Raw genomic sequence first — 16,334 nt, 5'->3', positions numbered from 1 at the left:
CAGGAGCAGCACATGATAGTGCCTGTTCTCACTGAATGTGCAGCTGTGGGGCTGCTTGTGGAGCATCCACAATTCTGTATGAATACCCTCTGTTCCCTCAATTTGGGCAAAGAGGTGACAGTGAGGTGTGGCATTCACCTGAATGCTAAAGGAAATCCTCTCAAAATGGGGGCTTGGCAATGCTGATTGCTCAACAGTGGGGGCAGAGGGAAAGGGGGGATCTTTCACAGCAGGGCTGCAAGGTAAGGAAATCATGGGGACATCTGTGTCCTCAGGTGGCCCAGCAGGCAGCACAGACAGAAAGAAAATGGGGTGGGGCCCCATTAAACTTAATGCTCTCACCTCAAAATCATCATCATCAGGATGGATGTGCTTGATCCTGATAAGATCTTGATGCATCCAGCTGGACACCGTGGGGGCAATGGGGAGGGAGAAGGAGGGAAATGCTGGCTGGGAAAGCTCTGTGCTCACCAGAGGCTGAATTCTGGTTACAGCATGGCTGGCCCCAGTTAAAATGGGAACTCCTCTGGGGTTGTTTTTCTTGTTTCTCTTCTCTCAGGAAATCCCGTGGGTCTAGAAAATGAAATCCTCTCACTTGACGAGGTCACGGGGGGCTGGCCCGCAGCCAGGCTGGGTTCCCATGCTGCTCTGCCCCTTCCTGCCCACCCGTTCCTCCAGAGCGCTCCTCACAGGGATTTCTGCAGCTCTGGGAGGCAGAGCTGCTCCTCTGGGTGCTCTGCTCCGAGGAGGCCGTGTCCCCTCAGACCTGCTGCGGCCTCCAAATATAAACCCGCCTTTGTTGGGGAGAGGTTGACTTGGCTGAGCCACATGATCAGTCAGGTGACAAAATTGGGCACCACAGCGGAGCAGAATGAGCAGCTGGGTGAGGGCAGGAGCTGCTGATCTCGCCTCTTGACAGGCTGTGTTACTCCTCAGGGAAAAATGAGTGCCTGGCTCTGTCCTCTGCTGTGCAGCTTGACCATGGTGTGCTTAGCAGGTAAGGCCTCCCAACACAGGGTTTATCTCCTCTGAGCACAGAGGGGGTGAAGCCATAGTGGGACTGAGGGAGCCCTGGGGTGAGGCTGGGGGAAGGAGGGAAGGAGGGAAGTGTTGAAACACAGGCAGTGGTGGAAGCGGGATGCTTGCAGTAAATACAAAAATTTGCTTTTACAGGGAGAAAAGAAGAAAAAAAAAAGAAATAGAGCTGTATTGCTCTGCCTAGTGAGGATTTGCAGAGGCTTTATCTTAAACCCCAAAGAGCAGGATGCCGGCTGGTAGGTTGGGAAAGATCAGCTCTCTGTCCTTCCCTGACTTCCCCAAGGCTTCTGTTCGTACCAAGGCGTCACATGCAAAATAACACATCCTTCATGTTCCCCTGGAGATACTTTGGGTGATTCACAGTGCTCCTTAAAACAAAACAAAGCAAGACCAAAAAAGGCTCTAGAAAGCAAAATTGCTGTTCCATGGGATAGAACAGTGTAAGTGCAGGAGAGAAAATGCTTTGTCTGATGAAGCTGAGGTTGTTTGAGTACTGGTTTTTCCCACCAGTGACTGACTATAACTGGTAAAATACACAAACACTTTACTAGTGCTCAAAACTATTTTTTCCAGCTTTCTGACATATTTTTTTTTCTCCAAAAGTTGTTTAAATTATTAAGAAATACTGGCTACCAAATGTCATTGATGGCTACTGAAGTTTTGCAAACAACTTTACTACTTTTGCTAATTTGTTGTGGAAAACTGCTTTCCATTTTTAAAAATTCCTCTGAAGAGCACCACGATTTGACATTAAATCCAACCAATGAAACATTCAGCTAAAAAACCCCAACAACAAAATTCATCCAGCTATGGGCAGTCCAAATTGTTGAAACCTGTGCAGTGTCTCTGGCTGGCAGGGTTGAGCTGTTGGGGTCAGGAGGGAGCTGTGGGAGATCAGACTTTGATCTCAGAGGCCCTTCTGAAAGGTTTTCCCTGGGAATTTGACATTGCCCCTACCTTACTGCTAGTGTTTATGTTAGGGTAAGTTGAATGGATCTCAGGACTGACTCAGTTTGTTGCCAGAGGTGAGGAAAAAGCGAGCAGACTGGCTTCAGCCCCTGGGGAGGGGAGTCAGATGAGGGCAATTGTGCATCTTGGTCCTGGGGGGAGGCTTGGCCACTGCAGCAGTGTCCTGGGTGGGCACTGTGGGGCTGCTCTCCCTGCCTTGGACCAATGCTGGCACCCCTGTCCCTTGGATTTGAGCCTGGGGCAAACCAGGGTGTTACAAAATGATCACTGTCAGATTTGGTGTCTCTGTTTTAGGCCACAGCAAGAAAAGGGGATATAGTTCAGTTGATGCTGAACATCATTGGCACAGTGCTATAATGCCAAGGTTGTGGGCTTGATCCACATATGGGAGCTGGAGTCCACAATCCTCTGGGTCCCTTCCAGCTCAGGCTGTTCTGTAAATTCTTTAAAACCTGAGCAGTGGCCCAGATGGCTGGGTGCTCATCTGCTTTACTCAGTAGCTACACCAAGATGGATTTTGGCACAAAGCAGGCAGTCAACAACAGGAGGGAGCACTCCCAGCAAACTGTCTCCATGTGATCACAACCTTATAAAGCCTCTTTTGTCCACTGTGCTGATCCTGGTGCAGAATTTTAACTGGAGCTGCCCTCAGCTTGGTCTGCACGTTGGTGTTTGTACCATGGTAGTGCTGAGCACTGGTGCCCACAGTGCCTGGCCTTGCATGGTGGGTACAAAATTGAGAGATGAATTTAAGGCTGGGGGAGAGCCTGCAGGGATGTGGGTCTGACACCTGACAGCTTGTGCTGTCACCCCTCTTGTCACCCTGCCCGTGTCCTTCCTCACCCACATCCCACTCGTGGGTGTCAGCTGCACTCTTTGGCCTCCTGCAAAACCATAAACCAGTTTCTTAGGAGTCCTTGTGCTTTCCTGGCACTGTGCATGGATTGGCAAGGGGGTTTAGCAGGTGTGTGCTGCTGGAAAGAGCATTTACACCCCACAGCAGCAGCTCCAGTTGCTTACTGGTGCTGTGTAGGGTTGGGTGTTTTCAGAAGTTGCAGTAAATATTGAGGAAATCCCTGCCCTGAGTTCCTGAACCCAGCTGGTGGCACAGCTGCTGGGGCAGGAGCTGCCTGTTTTGGTTTTGCTTTTCTTCCTTTGCTTAGTACCACACTGCTAAATTAGCAATAACCTGCTGCTTTCCATGCTCAGTTTCAGTTTCCTCTGTTAGAAACTGGAGGACATTCCCCACACTGTGCCAGGGGATGTCTTCCATCAGCAGATGATGTTCCAGTCCACCCTGTGTCACAGCAAAGCAACCTGAGCTGCAGCAACACCTCCTTTCTCTACAGATTTCATTAATCCTCACTCTGATGAGGGATTTCAGAATTAAAGCAGGTCTTGGCCCTCAGGCTCCCTTCTGGTTACTGGAAGTACCCCCAGAACAGCTTAAAAGAGCCCTGAGCCCATGTCTTTCCTTGGTTGATCTGTTTGAGGGAGATGGGATAAAGCAGCCAGCTACTTGACAAGCATCTTAAATCAGATTGTCATGAGATCTCAGTAAACAGTCTCAAGGAGCTAACAAAACCGGCTGCTTCAGGCAATTCTCACACCCATGAGTAAGACCTCCCAGACATTGGCATTTACTTATTTGTGGCCTCATGGACCCACTAATTTATGTCCTTGGTAAGTCTCTCATGTGCCAGACATGCTCAGATGCTGCCTCAGATCCTTGCTCTGTAGTGGAGCACAGCAGAGGGGAGTTTCTGGACATCAAACAAGGACACATGGTTTAAGCAGTTGATAAAGACCTAAATGAGAAGCCAATATTTAAGGGATTCAACCGCTAATTATGTTTTTTTCTTCTCTTAGGTATTGCTTTAGGCCAGACAACCAGCACTGGGGCTCCCATTGGATCCACCCCAGCACCTCCCAGTACAACCAGCACTGGGGTTCCAGTTCCATCCACCCCAGCACCTCCCAGTACAACCAGCACTGGGGTTCCCACTGGATCCACCCCAGCACCTCCCAGTGCAGCCCCTGCTCCATCCTCTGCTCCCTCAGCTGCTGCTGCAACACTCTCAGCTGGACTGACAGCAACCACTGCAAGCCCTGCTGCATCCACAGCAGCTCCATCTGCTGATCCAAGCACAAAAACCCCTGCCCAGACTCTGCCCTCCACCACAGGGACTGCCCCCTCCTCCCAGACTTCAGCACTGACAGCCACATCCAGCAGTGCCCCAGGGTTCCCTCCAGGAGTGGCCCCATCCCCTGGGCTGCTGCCCTCAGCTGTGCCCCCCAGCACCCCCCAGGCCCCCAACTGCAGCACAGAGAATGTGACAGCCTGTGTCCCCTGCCCCCCAGGGACAGTCCCCAGCCAAGGTAAGGGTCCCTGCCCCGGCTGCTGCGTTGGAGGAACAGGGATGTCTCAGGGCTCTTGTTCTTGTGCTGGAAGCTTGCACAGGCAGCAGGAGAGGGATTTAATTCATTTCACCCTCCTGAAATCAGAGGCTTGGTCTTTCCTGGCCTTGTGCTGTGTTCTGGTCTTTCTGAGGCTTCCCCGTGGGGTGACAGAGTGGTCAGAACTGTGGCACAAAGTGTAACACCAGTCCAGTTTGATTTATTGGCAGAACATCATTCTGGGCTCCAGGGCCAAATACAAGGCCAATTTCCAGCTGCCTCAAATGTTTGAAAGAGAATCTCTCCTATAGAGACAGCCTTTTTCCATGGCCTTGAGAAAATACTTGATCAACCTCTGTTGTGCTCAGCAGTGCATCATAGAACCTTTCCCAGAAGTTATTTGTTGTAACATGGTTGGGTTCTGATTTCAAACACCACCACCCCATCCCACAGAAAAAAAATCTCAAAAAAAAAGAGAATAATTCTCCAAAATACAAGACATGTATTTTTTTTTTTTAATTTTTGCTTATTCCCTGCACTGCAGGGCACCTTTTAAAAGCAGCTCTGATGCTTTAGGATGAATCTGCAGAGGACAGGAGTTATCTCCCACCTCCCTTTTATGCAGGATCTTCTTAGTCAGGGCCTTCTCCTCTTGCCTGTGTTGGTGGTGCAGCTGCAGTAAATCCACCCAATTCCTCTGAGTGGCTGGGATTGGTTTTGTGGAACAGAGAGGGGTAGAACTTGCCTGCTGGGAATGCCATGGTACCTGTGCTCAAAGAAAAAACTGCTGCTGCTTAAGGCAGATCCCTGACTCTGGGGGTTTACTCATCAGTTCTGCTTCCTATGAGCTTAAATTATCAGTGATCTGAATAAGTGTATTGGGGTTTGTTTTTTGTTTGTTTGGGGTTTTTTTTGGTTTTTTGGGTTTTTTTTTGGCTTTTTTGGGAGGTGGGTTGTTTTGTTGGTTTTTTTGTTGTTGTTGTTGTTCTTTTTTGGTTTTTGGGGTTTTTTTTCTTTTTTATGTCTTTTTTTTTTTTGTGTGTGTTGGAGGGAAAACAAGGAAATTTTTCCTGGCCCCCTCAAATTAAAGAAGGAAAAAGCAGTCAGCTTAATTACTGGAGATCCACACTGATAGCCTTGACTCCTTGGATCATCTTGTGGCTGTCCTGCAGCTTGCTAACAGTGGACAGCAGCATAACTAGCACGAACACTGCAGTTTCTACCCTCTGTGAGTGCCTTGCCGGGGGAACTGCATCCCAAGGCTCCTGCCTGTGTGGCAGTGGCCTGTCCTGGCAGACACAGGGGTTTCAGTCAAGTCCTGCAGTCCTGATCCTGGCTTTCTGTCCCAATTTAGGCGCCCTGAGCTGCTCGTGCTGCGTGGGGGGAGCGTGCGGGGACCCCGGTGCCTGCAGCCCGTGCGCCCCGGGGCAGCACCAGCCCCAGCAGGGGCAGCTCTCCTGCCTGCCCTGCCCGCGGGGCTCCTACACCAGGTGAGCGACTGAGCCCCGAGTCTGGGCGCTGGATCATGAACCCACAACTCTTCCCAGCTGGAGAAACCTCTTCCTTTGGGCTGGATCACCAGCTGGGGGCTGTGTGCAAATCACAATCGGGACGGGGCTGCTGTGGAACCTGCCTTGAGCTGTTTGATTTGTCAGCATCAGTCTCATTACATGGTTGTGACAATGGGAAGATGCCAGCAGCTCACATCTCAGGCAGCAGACCAAGAACTTAATGTTACAACTCACTTTATAAGTTTTTTGACCAATCTCACAAAGCAAAAGCACATTGACAGTAGTTCTATCCAACCACTATAAGCACAGGTACCTTTGGTTAAAACAATGCTTGCTTATTTCAAATATGATACCTACTTGTAAGCTTTAAAACACAATGCACAGAGCTCCATTATTAAGCTTCAAACTTCCTAATATCTTGCTAGATAAACTTTTCTGTAGCTTAGGGAGTTATTCTAGACAAGTGTTAATACACAGATCATTGTTCTATTTGTCCTTGCTTTTCTACTTTTTAAATAATTTTTCTGCTGACCAATCTCATGGCTGCTGCTTAGCTCTAATCACAGTTCTGCTGTGTCTGAGGCCTGCCTTTCACAGCTTTCCCAAATCCCCCTGATTTTGTGGATTCCCACAGGCTGTAGGAAATGTGCTGCCAGGGCTGTTTCTCAGAGGCTGAATTCTCCTCATCAGGAAACCTTGGTGTGGATCTGCTCGTGCTGAGGCTGCCCCTCTGTGGGCTTCCCTTTTTTACCCTTGTGCCTTTTGTCTGCCCCGAGGGAACGTGTTGTTTGGTGGTGGGGAAACACTTGGCAGGGAGGTGTAGGCTCATCTCCTCAGCTTTTCTCTGGGGTATGTCTGACCAGCAGGCTCCATCTCCCTGCTTTGCCCAATTCCTTTCTCAACCCCTGTTTTCTTGCCCCCAAGGCATCTCATTACATTTGAGTTGCTGGCATTTAAAGCAGTACCCTCAGCTGACAGAGTGTGGAAAAGCTGGCAGGACAGGAGCCCAGTCTTGCAATTCCACCGGGCTGCCTGATCCAGGGATCTCTACAAGTGTCCCCTGGCTGTGGGGACATGGGCATGTGCTGCTCTCCACTCCTATTGGATTTTCTCTTGCTGTCTCCATGTCTGCAAGCAGTCAGCTGTGTCCTTTGTGGGTTGGCAAGGACAGGAGGGGTGGCAAGAGCCCCCCAGGACTGTGTCCATTGCAGAGCTGCTCCATTTGCACCAGTCCTGGGCCGTGGGAAGGGTGACCTGACTGTGCAGCTTGTTTGCAGCAGCCCCTGAGCTTGAGGTGCCAGCAGGACCTTCCTCTGTGCTCCCCTCTGTGCTCTGCCCTTGCAGTTTGTGCTGTGAGGACCTGCCTTAAAAATGTACCCCCAAATTGCTTTAAAAACCAGCCAGGAACAGAGCACTCCAGGGCACTCAGAGCTGCTGCTCTTGGGACATGGGAGAGGGACCAGAGAGGGCCAGGCAGCCCTGCTGGGCTGGGTGTGCCAGAGCAGGGACCAAAATGGGGGATCTGGAGGGACTGGGGGGTGCAGGGGGTGCATGGCCATATCCTGGTGCCTGCCTGGGCCTCAGGGCTTCGAGGGGACCATTTAACATTTCTGTGCTGTTGGGAGAATTTGGCCTCCCTGCAGCTTTGAGAGGCTCTGGCTGGCCCAGGCCCTGTGTTGGTTTGTTTTCAGCAAAGTATTTGCTATGCTTCCAGTTGGTTTGGGGGGTTTTGGCTTTTTGGTTTTTGGGTTTTTTTGGTTGGTTGGTTTTGGTGGGTTTTTTTTTGTGATTTTTGTTTGTTTGTTTGGTTGGTTTTTTCTGCAAATCTCATGCAGCCCTGCAGTTTCTGAAGGAATTAAAGAGCATGTCCTTGTTTTCCTCTAAAGCATCTCTGAGTATGTTATCAAATTCCTTTGATAAGGAATTGAGGGGGATTTGGCTCTGTTAGTGATGGATGTAAAAGCTTCGTCTTTCCCTGCCTTTGCCTCACTCATTTCCTCTCCTCCTCCTCACTCATTCCCTCCCTTTTCCCACAGTCCCTGCTGTTTAAGGTCAGGGCTCTCTCAGGTCACTGCCTGTGGTTTAGGTCCTTTTTTCAGCTCCTGATTCCCAGCAATGAGGGAGGAGCAGCTCCTTTTGAAATCCCTGATGGATGCTGAACAGCAAACACCTTCCCTATTCCATTTTCAGGAGTGGATTTAAGAGTCTGACTCAAGCCAAGGGTTTTAAGTCTGACCACAGCATATTTTTCAAGACCTTCAATTCAGATGGTCCCTTTCCATATTGCCCACAGGCACAGGGCATCTCTAATTTAATAATACAGAAAAATTCAGGTTTTTAGTGGACCTTTAACATTCAAGTGAGTTCAAACCAATGTTTTTCTGCCTGGACTCCTTTTTCATAATTGCTGTATTTCTAGACTAGTCAGTGTCATGTTCTGCTCTGTCTTCTCCAAGTGGATGGAGGCTTGGGTGATTGAAAATTGTGTTCCTCTCTGCTCCCTTCCCTCCCAGCTTCCCAAGGAGCTCTGTGTGCCTTCCCTGCCCACCAGGACATTTTGCTAATGAGTCTGGGGCTGCAGCCTGCAGAGCCTGTGAGCAAGGTAGGCTTTGGTCTGTGTTCAACCCAAATGCATTTTCATCACATGATGCTTTTTCCCAGGGGCAGATGCAATTACCAGGTAACTTAAAAGCACTGAAGGGTAAACAGGCTAAAAATAGCCCAGCAGATCTCTTCCCTATTCTGTTGTTATTAAAATGAAAAGAGCAGATCTCAGTCATGCTTGTTTTTGCAACAAGTTAATGGTAACTCTGCAATGAAAAAAGTTTTATGAAATTCAATTTTAGCACAAGGGGGGAGCATTGTTAGGAAACAAAATATTCTCTATTTCTGATAGCAAAACTGAGTCTAAAACCATCTTTGTTTTCATTTAGGCAATGTTCTGCAGTCTGAATATTAAGTGTAATACTCTCCTCCTTATTTTCCACACATTAAAACTGGGGTTTTAAAGAGGAGCTGCTTTGCACCTGGCCAACGCCACTGCAGCCTAGTGCAGTGTTTGCAGAGGGGGTAACAGCATGTGCAGAACAGCACCTGCTTATGCAAAACCCCAATTAGCACATGCAGTGCAGCAGCTCCTCTGCACCCAAAATGGGCCCTGCTTGAACATGCACAACTGTTCCTTGGAAATCCACCCTCTGAGCTGCTGGGCTGTGCCCAAACCTTGGCTGTCACTCGCTGAGTTTGGGAGGAACAAAACCTGGCTGGTGACAGCAATGGGTCTGTCCCTCCCTTTGCTCAGCAGATTTAAACACTGTGTTAGACTGCAGGGGGGTCTGTGGGGCTGGCCCCTAAATCCTGCAAGTGTAAATGTGAAAAGTTCCCTTTTCCCTGCAGGGAGAGGGGAGGTAGGTTTGGTTTCATCCTGCTGTGCCACAGCTTCTGCTGCTTGGTGCAAATCCAGGTTTGAGGCAGATCTTAACCCACACCACGTCCAGCTCCCCTCTGAACCTTGACTCTGTCCCATTTGGGCAGTAACCATGCTGTGCATCATCAGGCACCTCCAAACCCACCTGAATTCCCAAGTGCTGCTCTCTCAGCTTTCCTGTTGGTGTGGTGGGATTCACAAGTTGGGTCCTGCTGGCCCCTGGGCACTTCGGGGCACTTCGGGGCACTTCACTCCTTTTTGTGCTTTGGGGAGGGTCTGTACCTGTCCTGCTGCCCATCCTGGTCCTCGTGGGGCAGGGAGGGAAGCTCTGCACCAGCAGAGCCATCCTGGCTGGTGGGTCTTGTGTCCTTCCTTTTGCAGGGAAGAAGATCCATCCCAGACTTCCTGGGCTGGGGCAGGCCTGGAAGTGCTGGGGTGACCAGAGAGGCTCCCCCTGGCCAGAGACCTGCTCCAGCTGAATAACTTGGGGATTGGCACTGGAATCACCTGTTCCAGCTCCATTACAGCTCAGGCTGTGGTGCTGGGGAGGGTGACAGGTTTCTCTGTCTCCTTGGTGTGGTTTTGAGTGATGTGAGATCCACCAGGGGGATCTGCCAGAACCCTCCATGCATCCTCAATGTGGCAGGGGGCAGCAGGGAACTTCCATTGCTCTCTCAGAGCTTTGGACAAATATAACCCCAAATGCCCTGAAATGCCACCTGAAGCCTCTTGTGGGGAGTTGTTTGCTTGTTTGTAAAATGGACATCAGCACAGTGACAACGAGGTGGGGCACAGATGTAGAGGCAGCATCCTGAAGCCTTACCCTTCTCTTTTCCAGGCTATTTTAGCTCCAAGCAAAATGCAGCTTTTTGTCTGCCTTGCCAGCCAGGATCATTTTGCAAGTAAGGAGCTCCTGGGGTGCAGGGGCTCACAGGGACAGGGAGGGGGGTTCTTTTAGCCCCCACTGAGCTGGAACCAGGAATGTAGTGCCCAAAGACAAGTCACCTGCCATTTCAGCTGTAGGATGGGGCTTCCAGCAACCTGGCCAAGTGTCCCTGACCATGCATGGGGGTTGGAGTGAGATCATCCTTGAGTGTTGTCATTATAATGCAAGAGTTCTATTGTCAGTACACTGCAAAGGTTCCATATTGCCAGAGTTTTGTACCTCCTTGATGTTTCTTGTAGGCAGCTCCTCCAGGCACTGACTCTTCCTTGTCCTTGCAGCAGCCAACTGACTCCAGTTCCCACCAATCCTCTCTTTTATAACACTCTTCTTATTGGCTACAGGTGTGGCCTGTTAACATCAGGCCTGCTCCTAATCCTTAATAATTGGTCCAGCTGCAACTCTTTAGGGGGTAAGATTACATTCCATACCACCTTCATTCACCCATACTGTATCCCCCTACAATTCCTCCTTCTTCTTTTAATTATATTTACAGTTGCAGCATTTCTAGAAGTACATATTCAAATAAATTAACATTATGACATATTCATATATTTCATTTAGAACTAAGAGTTATACAAATGTTCAAACAACATATTATTGTAGAAATATATCTATTTCTGAGTGTTGGTTCAGTTTTAGAGCTTGTCTCAGTTTACAAAGTACTTATCTTCAAAATCTTTTATATTCATATTCAACAAATATTAATAGCTGCAATTGATATATTTTACTAACAGTTTAGTATTCAAATCCTTTTCCTCGAATCTACGGGGCTATATAGTCAAATCCTGCTTCCCCGAATCCATGGGGTCATCCCGAATCTATGGGGTCACAGAGTTTAGTCCTGAATCCACAGGGTCATATAGTTGAGTCCTTTTTCCCTAAATCCATGGGATCATCCTAAATCCACAGGGTTATATAGTTTAGTCCCAAATCTACAGGGTCATTTCTCTCAAATCACATCGGGGTCACCATTTGTTGTCATTGTATTACAAAAGTTCCGTTGTCTTTACATTGCAAGGGTTCCATATTGCCAGAGTTTTGTACCTCCTCGATGTTTCTTGTAGGCAGCTCCTCTAGGCACTGACTCCAGTTCCCCTCAGCCAACCAATCCTCTCTTTTATAACACTCTTCTTATTGGCTACAGGTGTGGCCTGTTAACATCAGGCCCGCTCCTAATCCTTAATAATTAACCCAGCTGCAACTCTTTAGGGGGTAAGATTGCATTCTATGTTCTAGCCCCCTATACTTGAGGTCCCTTCCAACTAGACCATTCTGTGTGACAAACTGCACTGCAGACAGACAGACACCCACAGCACAGCAAAGGTTCCTGGAGCCTCTAGGCTGTCAGAGCAGGCTTTGGTGGGCTGGGCAGTGCTGATCCCACAGCGTGTCCTGCTCCTCTCCCTGCAGCACCAGCGGCTGCTCCGGCTGCCAGCCCTGCCCCGGGGGACAGGAGGCGCCTCAGGAGGCAGCGGAGACGTGTGAGACCTGCCCGGCAGGTAAGGGGGAGGCTGTGCCCAAGGGGAACACAGCTCCAGCTCCAGGCTCGTTCCAGACCCATCTCAGCTGACCCTGCGGGCAGAGCTGGGCCCTGGCGTGAAGGATGTGCCAGGGGGTTTGTCTGGATGCTGGTGGAGGCTGCGCTGTGCCAGGCTGGTTCATGAATGCCTTGGGGCTGAGCTGGTCCCTGGCACGCCAGGGAGCCCAAATCCACAGCTGGTACCAGCTCCAGCAAAGGGCATCTCTGCCCGTGGTGGTGGCCTTGCTGAGGAAAGCCCAGCCTTGCTGTCAGAGATGGATTTTCTGCAGGGGCAGCCTGGGGCAAAGGGACACGGGGAGGGGATGTGAGGGAATGGCCAAGCTCCCTCCTGTGCTGTCTGAAACACCCCAGGCTGCCTCATCTGGGCTGGCAGGGCTGGGCAGGACACTCAGCCACCCCCATGGCAGGGACCAGCCTCCCTGGACACAGCCCCGGGGGTGTCTCACAGCCCAGCTGCATTTTAAACATTGCAGGAAAGCATTTTACCACTGTGAGACTTGGAACTTCTGTGACCTGTCTCTCCCACAAAGCTTGGGAAACTGAGCTGTGCTTTGAAGTCTGCTCAGCAAGTTTCAAACAGCTGGAAAAGGTGTTTGAATCCAGAATTGGAGAGGATGGAACAGTGCTGACCTCCAGCTCCCATCTTCCCCTACATTAAAGCCAGAACTCACTGCTAAACCCTTCTCCCACGTACTCCTGCTCACACTGCTTTGTTTGCCAAGGTCTGACCCCAAATATTCTTTAGTCCCTCTGTCCCTGTTTGTTCTGCTCTGATTTTTTGCCACCAAACCGGGACCAAAGTCCAGGCTCAGCTTTTGTTATGCACATGAGCACTTAATGCTCCTTCTCCCCGTGGCTTTGAAAGCTGATTCATCCATATACAATTGCAAAGGTCCTGGGGGTTAGTCTCAAATCTTAATATTGTGCTTATTTGCTGTTCAGGCACATTCAAAGGTGCCAGTGACAACAGATGCAAGGCCTGCAGGACAGGAGAGTACCAACTGCAGCGGGGCAAGGAGAGCTGTGAGCTGTGCCCAGAAAATCACTACTGCCCTGTGAGTCCCCTGTGAGCAGCTGGGACAGCCTGTGCTGGCCAGAGCTGTCCCACACTAGCTAAATACCCTTCAATTAACACTGCCTTTTTTCTTGTAATCTGAGCTTCTTTTCTCTTAAACATAGACAGGGCTCTGAGGCAGGGAGATGATTAAAATGACTCCAGGAGTGTGCCTGGAGCTGCCTGCTCTGACTGGGGTATGAGGGGATGCTGTATGCATTAACGAGGGGTTTGAGGTACAGACTTGATGTGTAACAACACCTTCTGCTCCTCCCCACACTCCAGCACTGCAGGGGCAGACAGGGCTGGATTTAATGATGGCAGGGTCATTCCTTCATTTATCTTTTTCCCCCCTCCAATGCTAAAATGTCACCTCCCTTTGCCCTGGTCACCTTCTGCAGTTTGCTGGTGCTGATTTACTTCTTCTCTTGGGCAGAGCCCAGATGTGAAGCCAGTGAAGTGCCCCCCTGATGCCTTCTGCCCCCAGGGCAGCGTGGAGCCCACCTACTGCATGGAGCTGTTCCTGTACAAGGCAGGGGACTCCTGCCAGCTGACCCCTGCCACGGTCATTGTCCTGGCCACCTTCTCAGCAGGTCAGTCTGGGTCCCCTCTGCAGCTGTGTTAAACCAGGCACTCTCTGGGTGGTGTGCTCTGTGTTTCTGGATTTTAATGAAAGTCCTTCTGGCTGCTCTCAGTGCCAGTCCCATCCCTGGCTCTGAAGGAAGGTGGCACAAGTGCCAATCGTGTCCCTGGCTCTGAAGGAAGGTGGCACAAGTGCCAGTGCTGCCCCTGGCTCTGAAGGAAGGTGGCACAAGTGCCAGTGCTGCCCCTGGCTCTGAAGGAAGGTGGCACAGTGCTGAATGCTTGTTGTTTGTCCCTGGGAAGCAGGGATGTGTGTGGACCCTCAAACAGGGATTCCTTGGCTGCACCAAAGTAAGAAAAAGGACAAATTCCTTTTGGTGTGTTTCCTGAAAGCATTCCTGCCTTAAGTCATGCCACAGCATTCAGCAGGATGGGGAGCTGCTGGCTCATACAGTGCTGTTGCACTGATGCCAAATGTTCCTTGTATCCAAGAGTCAGGAGCTGCTGAGTGTGGGGAGCATCCCTCCAGATGCCACCTGCTGTGAATCAGCTCACTGGGGCAAGCTAATGAGTGGGTGAGCTTTTCAAATGGGAATCTGCACCATGAATAATCATTCCAAAACAATGTGTATGCATTTTTAGTCTTAGGAAAGGGAAAAATAGAGTTATCTCGTTTTTAATCAAAGTTGGGGGGAGGTTTAATTAGAGAGTTATGATGAAAATGAGCAGCTATTAGTGCTGTGGATTGCAAGAAGGGCAGATGAGGAAGCTGGGAGGAGAAATCTGTCTCCTGTGCCCAGAGAGATGAAGAGAAATCCCTAAGTCCCACTTACACTACCAGAGATGAGAATCTTGTGTCAAGAGAGCCAAGTCATAGAGATGAGTAAGGCATCAGAGGATAAAGAATATCCAACAAGCCTCACATTCACAGTTTCTGTGTTTCAAGTGTATTTTATGTGCTTCCTGAAGACCCATGAAGACTTTCATGTGCTTCCTGAAGACTCCACTTGGCTGGCTGTTGTTAAAAGGAGAGAGGAGAGGTTAAATGCATGTGTTACAAGACACACTGCAAAGCTGCTTCTCCAACAAGATGTGTGTTCCCATCACATTTGTCTCTTGCAGTGAGGAGGGGACAAGGACAGCAGGGTCTGCAGGAGCTCCAGCAGCACCCTGAGTGCTGTCCCCATGGGGCTGGAGTGCCTGGGGGAGCAGATGAGGGCTGTTCTCACAAGCTGTGGCTTGGAGCCATGAGAAAGGTTCTCCACTGACCCCTCTCCACTCATGCCAGGCTGTTGTCCAAAAATCTGCCAAAGCAGATGCCATCTGAAGCGAGTGGTAATTTGAAAAAGTAGATTGAACTGGAGGATATGAAAAGACTGCCCAGAGAGGGACAATGGCCCATTAAGCAGCATTTGTGATAAACAAGTCTGAGGGTCAGGGAACAGCATTCCTGCCTCTCCCAGAGCTTGCAGCAGAGAGGGGGAAGGAAGGAGCCCACGCAGGAACCCGCGAGTTTTTCACGGCTGGTCTCACAGATCAAGTGTTTACCATGAGGCTGTCTGCTCACACAACTGAAATTTGGGTGTATTTGTCTGGCCATATTGCATCACACAGACAGATTTGTGCTCTTCTGTTCAGATCAGTTTTCTCGGATGATGCTTCTGCCAGAAACAAACGAACAGAATGTTGCACCACTTGAGATTTGCCAATTACTTCCATGTCTATGCCCAATCCAAAAGTAATTTTTCCTGACAGCCCTGATCTCAGTCTAGACTCAGAGTTAATCTAGGTTAGTTACTTCTTGTGCTTCAGTGTGAGTGCTGCACAGAGCAAATGAATTTCTCAACAAGATCCTTTTGGTGGGGTTTGCAGTGAATAAGATGCCAAGTGGAAAACAGTTCCAGAGAGAAAATGGGAGTAGGAAAGCAAGTTACTGAATTATTTCATAAAACTTGTCATTATTCCTTGCAGAGCTAAGCTGAACTGCTGAAGCTGTTATCAGTGCTAGTGGAACCTTTTTTTCCCCCTATTTTTGGAGAGGGACAGAGTATGTAGGAGGAAAAAACTCCTTATTTTACCAGAAGAGAATACCTGAGCTGAGAACCCTTGGAGCAAACATCACCTGACACTTTACCTTCCCATCTGTGAGTAACTACCATTCCTTCCTTTCTTTCCAGGTGGAATCCTCGTTGTGTTTCTGATAATCCTGAGGAGGCGATGGGAGCACGGCAGGAGCTCCCTGAAGTCGCCGCTTCTGCCCTGGGGCTCGGGGCCCGGCTCCTACGGGGGCACGGAGCACACGGAGCACACGGAGCCCGTCTATGCTGGCTGGTAGCTCTGCCAGGGCCAGCAGCCTCTGCTTCCACCTCTGGGCAAGGTGTTCAACCACGAGCAACCTACTTCTGTACAGCTTAAGTCAGTGCTGGGGAATAAAACTCAGTTTTTGAGTTGTGGCTCCTTGTGCAAACCAACTCATCTCCCTGCTCTGCTGCACTGGGCTGGTGGGAAAAGTCTTCCCTTTCCAATTCCCAGCTTCCTTCACAAATACTTTCCTTCATAAATACTTTTCTCTTTTCGTCAGGGGGGAAAAAGCCCCCAAAAGCAATCAATCCTATCTGTTTCTCCATTTTAAGTCAGCTCAACAGAGTGCTGCTCTATTGAGGTTATTGTTCCAGTTATTGAGGTCCCTTTGATACAACACTTGTTTCCACCCAAGCACAAACTAACATGAGTACACCTCCTTTTGATAATATGCAATTTTTTATTTTGTTCCCCATTCTCAAAATGGGGAACAAAATAAAAATTTTAGTATAAGCACAAGTCAAGGGAAGGGATCCTAAAGCTCTCCCCTTCCTTTAAGCTGTGTACAA

At 49.6% G+C, this 16,334-nt stretch overlaps 1 protein-coding gene across 1 annotated transcript; it reads left to right on the top strand.

The window, feature by feature from the left end:
* Positions 1-656: 656 nt before the first annotated feature.
* LOC139599774 (multiple epidermal growth factor-like domains protein 9) lies at positions 657-15,911 on the top strand. Its single transcript, XM_071447370.1, has 9 exons — positions 657-997; positions 3,877-4,386; positions 5,759-5,894; positions 8,429-8,517; positions 10,181-10,244; positions 11,699-11,787; positions 12,771-12,883; positions 13,319-13,475; positions 15,642-15,911. The coding sequence occupies exons 1-9, from the start codon at positions 943-945 to the stop codon at positions 15,797-15,799; spliced, it is 1,371 nt and encodes a 456-aa protein (XP_071303471.1). The 5' UTR covers positions 657-942; the 3' UTR covers positions 15,800-15,911.
* The last annotated feature ends 423 nt before the right edge of the window (positions 15,912-16,334 follow it).

Source organism: Agelaius tricolor, unplaced genomic scaffold (assembly GCF_023055355.1).
Source record: "Agelaius tricolor isolate 1412-34295 unplaced genomic scaffold, bAgeTri1.0.p SCAF_24, whole genome shotgun sequence".
Classification (NCBI taxonomy): domain Eukaryota; kingdom Metazoa; phylum Chordata; class Aves; order Passeriformes; family Icteridae; genus Agelaius; species Agelaius tricolor.
The sequence above is the reverse complement of the archived record's forward strand: the minus strand, read 5'-3'. Positions and strand labels throughout refer to the sequence as shown.

Bases quoted from the DNA above. Each gene is read 5' to 3' on its own strand.
- LOC139599774 (XM_071447370.1), top strand. From the start codon at position 943: ATGAGTGCCTGGCTCTGTCCTCTGCTGTGCAGCTTGACCATGGTGTGC. The intron at 4,387-5,758 runs GTAAGGGTCCCT...GTCCCAATTTAG, and splicing joins AGGGACAGTCCCCAGCCAAG to GCGCCCTGAGCTGCTCGTGC. The intron at 8,518-10,180 runs GTAGGCTTTGGT...TCTCTTTTCCAG, and splicing joins CTGCAGAGCCTGTGAGCAAG to GCTATTTTAGCTCCAAGCAA.